The following is a 5040-nucleotide window of genomic DNA, read 5'->3' as shown; positions in this document are numbered from 1 at the left end:
TCGTTCTACTGAGCCACGCCTGCGATCATGGTTTTCGAAATGCATTTATTTTAAAACAATAGAAATTGAACAATCATATCACTAATTAACAACTAAATGAAAGAAAAACATTTCTATAAAGATCTTTTTTTTTAAATAGTAACAGAGCATTTCGGGTTCACTGATTCAGGTGGATGTGAGTAGTCAATCAAGCTAAGCTAAGCTAAGCTATTTTTCCGAATCAAATAACAGAATGAATTTATTTTCACTGTGAATATTGTGTATATAGTGTATATAGTGTATATAGTGTATATAGTATAGTGAATATAGTGAATATAGTGAATGAAATCTATGTTATCATAAGCTAAACGTTCTTGATGTAAATAAAATATAAATAGAGGTAAATGTCTAGTATGATAAATGAATATTAACTGATAATTTCCATCGGTGCACATGGTATAGAGAAAACCCAGTGATAAAAATATAGTGTTCTTTCATCACGAGAAAGAGCAGGAGAGAGAGAAAAAAACATCAGAGCAAATGAAAAATCAGATTAGAAAAACCAGTTTGAAGAAAGATGAACAAAAGACAGGTTGTGATTGTAGGAGCGGAAAAGAAATTAAATGTTTCATGATGCTTGAGTGTGCGAAAATCGGTCGGTTACGACAATTGGCGCAGTCGAATTCCCTTCAAAGGTAAATATTGTAATGAGGATTGAAACTGGCGAATAATTGCTCAAGTTTTCGTAAATCATAAATGAAATTGTGAACAAAATGGACGCTTTAGGAAGCCAAAATAAAAAAAATTGAATATTTTGTGTTGAACAAAATGGATGCCGAATGAAGCCATTCAAGTGTGGAAGAAATTATTAAGAAATTAAGTCTTGATGGTATTTGAATTCAGCGGAGAAGTTCAAGTTATACTTGGAGAACTATTGTATTTAAATAACATTCCATTATAGTTAATTTGTTGATAGCCTGTTTCTTGTGACATTTTTATAGAAAACGTTCTCCGTGAGAAACATTTTGTGTATCAAATTCCATGTGAGGAACATTCTCTGTAAAGATTTGCCCGGAGAGAACTTTCTGTGAGGATTTTCCTGAGAAGACATTCCATGCGAGCATCTGTCCTGTGAATATCCCCTGTGAGGATTTGCCTAGGATAACATTCCCTGTGCGGATCTGTTCTGCGAACTTTCCCTGTGAGGATCTGCCCTGAGAAGACATTTCGGTATCGAATTTTGAATACGGCGAATGCGCCAACTGTAAACAAATCCAGATTATCACATAAATGCGTTAAACTATTCATTTTACATCCGAAAATATGATCTCCTTTCAATTTTTCTTATTTTAGTGAAGTTAAATTTAATTTTTTAAATAAGGCGAATAGCTTTTTTTATGAGTGTGTAATCCCACAGTTCATTCGCCCATTTCCCCTCGAAATTTCGTCGCGAACAAAAGGGCCAATAGTTATCTCGAGATGGAAAAAGGACATTGAAGTTTTCGAAAAAAAAATTTCCAGGACAAGGAGATGCACAAATCAGTATTTATAAGATCGTTGAATGTGCTAACGTGATCATTTGGACCCGCTTTCAAGCCGAAATTTGCTTGAATATTGCTTCTTTAATGAGTGATCCAAAAGGCGAATAGTCATTCTGCAATTCAAAAGGGCACTCCAATTTGGCGAATGAACAAAATGAGAGCACCAGTCTGTGGTAAAAGGGCCCACAGTTATATTTATTAATTTTTTGTGGTAATTAGTACGGAAAAGCTATATTTATCGATCGGGTGTTGAAATTAAACCAATTTGAAAGCATTTTAGCGACTTCTTTAGGAAAATGATTGTACGCAGCTAAATAGGAAATTGATTTTATTTTCTGAAAATTGAAATGCGTTTTTCTCAAAACAAAGGTAATGGCGCATTCGCCGTATTCAAAATTTGATACCGATTTCCTTAGAGGATCTGCCTGGGAACTTTCCCCTGTGAGGATTTTCCTGAGAGGACATTCCCTGCGAGGATCTTTCCTGTGAAAATTCCCTGTGAGGATCTGCCCGAGAACTTTCCCAGTGAGGATCTGACCTGAGAACTTTCCCTGTGAGGATCTGCGTGAAAGGACATTCCTTGTGAGGAACTGCCGGAGAAGACATTCCCTGAGAGTATCTGCCCTAAGAATTTTCCCTGAGAGGATCTGTACTGTTAATAGTGAGGACATTCCCTGTGAGGATCTGGTCTGCGAATTTTCCCTGTGAGGATCTGCTTAAGAGTACATTCCCTGTGAGGATCTGCCCTGAGAGGACATTCCCTGTGAGGAACTGCCGGAGAAGACATTCCCTGTGAGGAACTGACCGGAAAAGACATTCCCTGTGAGGAACTGCCGGAGAACTTTCCCTGTGAGGATCTGGCCTGAGAACTTTCCCTGTGAGGATCTGGCCTGAGAACTTTTCCCTGTGAGGATCTGCCCTGAGAGGACATTCCCTGTGAGGAATTGCTGGAGAGGACATTCCCTGTGAGGAACTGCCCGGAGAAGACATTCCCTGAGAGGATTTGCCCTGAGAACTTTCCCGGTGAGGATCTGCCATGAGAGAACATTCCCTGTGAGGAACTGCCGGAGAAGATATTCCCTGAGAGGATCTCTTCTGAGAATTTTCCCTGTGAGGATCTGGCCTGAGAACTTTCCCTGTGAGGATCTGCCCTGAGTGGACATTCCCTGCGAGGAACTGCCCGGAGAAGACATTGCCTGAGAGGATCTGTTCTGAGAATTTTCCCTATGAAGATTATCCTGAGAGGATCTGTCCTGTGAGGATTTGCCTAAGAAGACATTCCCCGTGAGGATCTGGTTTGAGAATTTCCCTGTGAGGATCTGTCCTGAGAACCTTCCCTGTGAGGTCCCATTTGAAAGGACATTCCCAGTGAGTAACTGCCTGGAGAAGACATTCCCTGTGAGGATCTGACCTGTGAACTTTCCCTGTAAGGATCTGCCTGAGAACCTTCTCTGAGAGGACATTTCTTGTGAGGAACTGCCTGAGAAGACATTCCCTGAGAGGATCTGTCGGAGAACTTTCCCTTGTGAGGATTTTCCTGAGAGGACATTCCCTGTGCGGATCTGGTCTGAGAATTCTCCCTATAGGATCTGCTCAAGAGGACATTCCCTGTGATGATCTGGCCTGAGTACTTTCCCTGTAAGGATCTGCCTGAGAAATTTCCCTGTGAGGATCTGCCCTGAGAGGACATTCCCTGTGAGAAACTGTCTGAGAAGACATTCCCTGAGAGGATCTGCCGTAAAACTTTCCCCTGTGAGGATTTTACTGAGAGGATCTCTCCTGAGAATTTTCCCTGTGAGGATCTGCCTCGAGAACTTACCCTGTGAAGATCTACCTGAGATGACATTCCTTAAGAGGGACATTTAGAATCTGCCTAAGACAATATTCTGCCCTGAGAAGAACTTTCCCTGTGAGGACATTCGTTGTAAGGATCTGCCCTGAGAACTTTCCCTGTGAGGATCTACCCTGAGAGGACATTCCCTGAGCGATCGGCCATGAAGGGACATTGAGGATCCTGTGAGGATGCTCACTGAGAGGATATGCAATGGAAGAACATTCTTTATGAACAAATTCCCTGAGATGATGGATGGATGCTTGGAAGGACATTACCTGTTAGAATATTGCCTATGAGGAACTACCCGAGAGGATGTTCCCTGTGACTGCATCCCCCGTGAGGACATTTCCTATGAATACATTCCTTGAGAGAATCTGATCTGAGAACATTCCCTGTCCCCCCTATCCGAGAGGACGTTCCTTATGAGAACTTTCCCTGTGAAGGTTCGTGGACATTCCCCGTGAGGATCTTCCCGGTGAGAACAATTTCCACGAAAACATTCCCTGTGAGGATCTGCCCTGAGATTCATTCCCCGAAATGATCTGGCTTAAGAGAATATTTCCTAAGAGGAACTGCCCGAGAGGACATTTCCAATAAACACATGCCTTGAAAGGATCGATCTGGAAGAACATTTTCTGTGAGGACATTCCCTGAGACGATCTACTCTGTTTGGACATTACCTGGAAGATAGTCATGTTAGAAAATATATAACATTACGTGTATAAACATTTTATGAAATAATTTTACAGGCAAGGACCTTCTTTAAAACGGTATTTCCATCATTACGTCTGTGAAAAACATTCTTACAAATTAACTCCCCACAACGTCCCTCATGAAGGCATTCCAGAGAGAAAATACCTTGGAAATAAAAAAAAAAAAACAAATTTTTGTCTAAGTACTTAACTGATCTGATTTGAATTTCAAGTTACTTTTTTATATCCTTTTAAAAATCTGCGTTAAAAACCTAAATTAAAATTAACATGGGATGTTGAATATTATAATATTCATTTGAGTTGATTATTAATTGTTTCAATCCAATTGTGTTGAAATTAATTTTTTATGTATTTTGTAAGAACAGATACCCTGAGAGAAACTTTCAAAAAAAGCCTTTCTCTGCGAAGACGTTCTTTCTGTAAGACATCCCCGTGATGACGTTCCCTGAGAGGATAAATCGATGAAAAAAAATATGTGTGAATATTCCATGATACGATTTTCTTGTTAACAACTTATAAGTTCCTTGTTGAAACATTCCCTGAGAAAATGCCTTTACCAGACATCAACGAAATTATGCTCTGAGAAGCTGATCATGTTTCGCTTCAAATTGTTTTTTTAAATGATATTGCTATCAGAAATCTGCATAAAAATCTTGCTTGAAATTGACTTCACATGTTTGGAATTGAATTGATAAGGTTGTTACTTGTTAGTTTTGGTCTTGGAGAACTGGAATCTCAAAAATGATTTTTTATATTATATTAGAACATCGAGAATACCAACTGAGTTGAAACTTGAGTAAGAAGGTTATGTTTAAATAGAAAGGAAAGCCGGTTTTTAAGTTTATTGTAGTATTACCCTCTTCTGAGGGCTCATTTGTTGACAGGTGATTAGTTCCCTGAGGTTAGAACTTCCCTCAGTAGACCTTCTGTTATGTTGTTTCCTATGAGGACCTTTTTAAGAGGACATTATCTG

At 39.6% G+C, this 5040-nt stretch overlaps 1 protein-coding gene across 1 annotated transcript; it reads right to left on the bottom strand.

Annotated features, from left to right (window-relative positions):
* Positions 1-2236: 2236 nt before the first annotated feature.
* LOC129741150 (uncharacterized) lies at positions 2237-3069 on the bottom strand. Its single transcript, XM_055732858.1, has 2 exons — positions 2853-3069; positions 2237-2787 (listed from the first exon to the last, which is right to left on the bottom strand). Exons 1-2 carry the CDS (start codon positions 3067-3069, stop codon positions 2237-2239), a joined length of 768 nt encoding a protein of 255 aa, XP_055588833.1.
* Positions 3070-5040: the final 1971 nt, after the last annotated feature.

The sequence above is a fragment of the Uranotaenia lowii genome, chromosome 2, assembly GCF_029784155.1.
Source record: "Uranotaenia lowii strain MFRU-FL chromosome 2, ASM2978415v1, whole genome shotgun sequence".
Classification (NCBI taxonomy): domain Eukaryota; kingdom Metazoa; phylum Arthropoda; class Insecta; order Diptera; family Culicidae; genus Uranotaenia; species Uranotaenia lowii.
The sequence above is the reverse complement of the archived record's forward strand: the minus strand, read 5'-3'. Positions and strand labels throughout refer to the sequence as shown.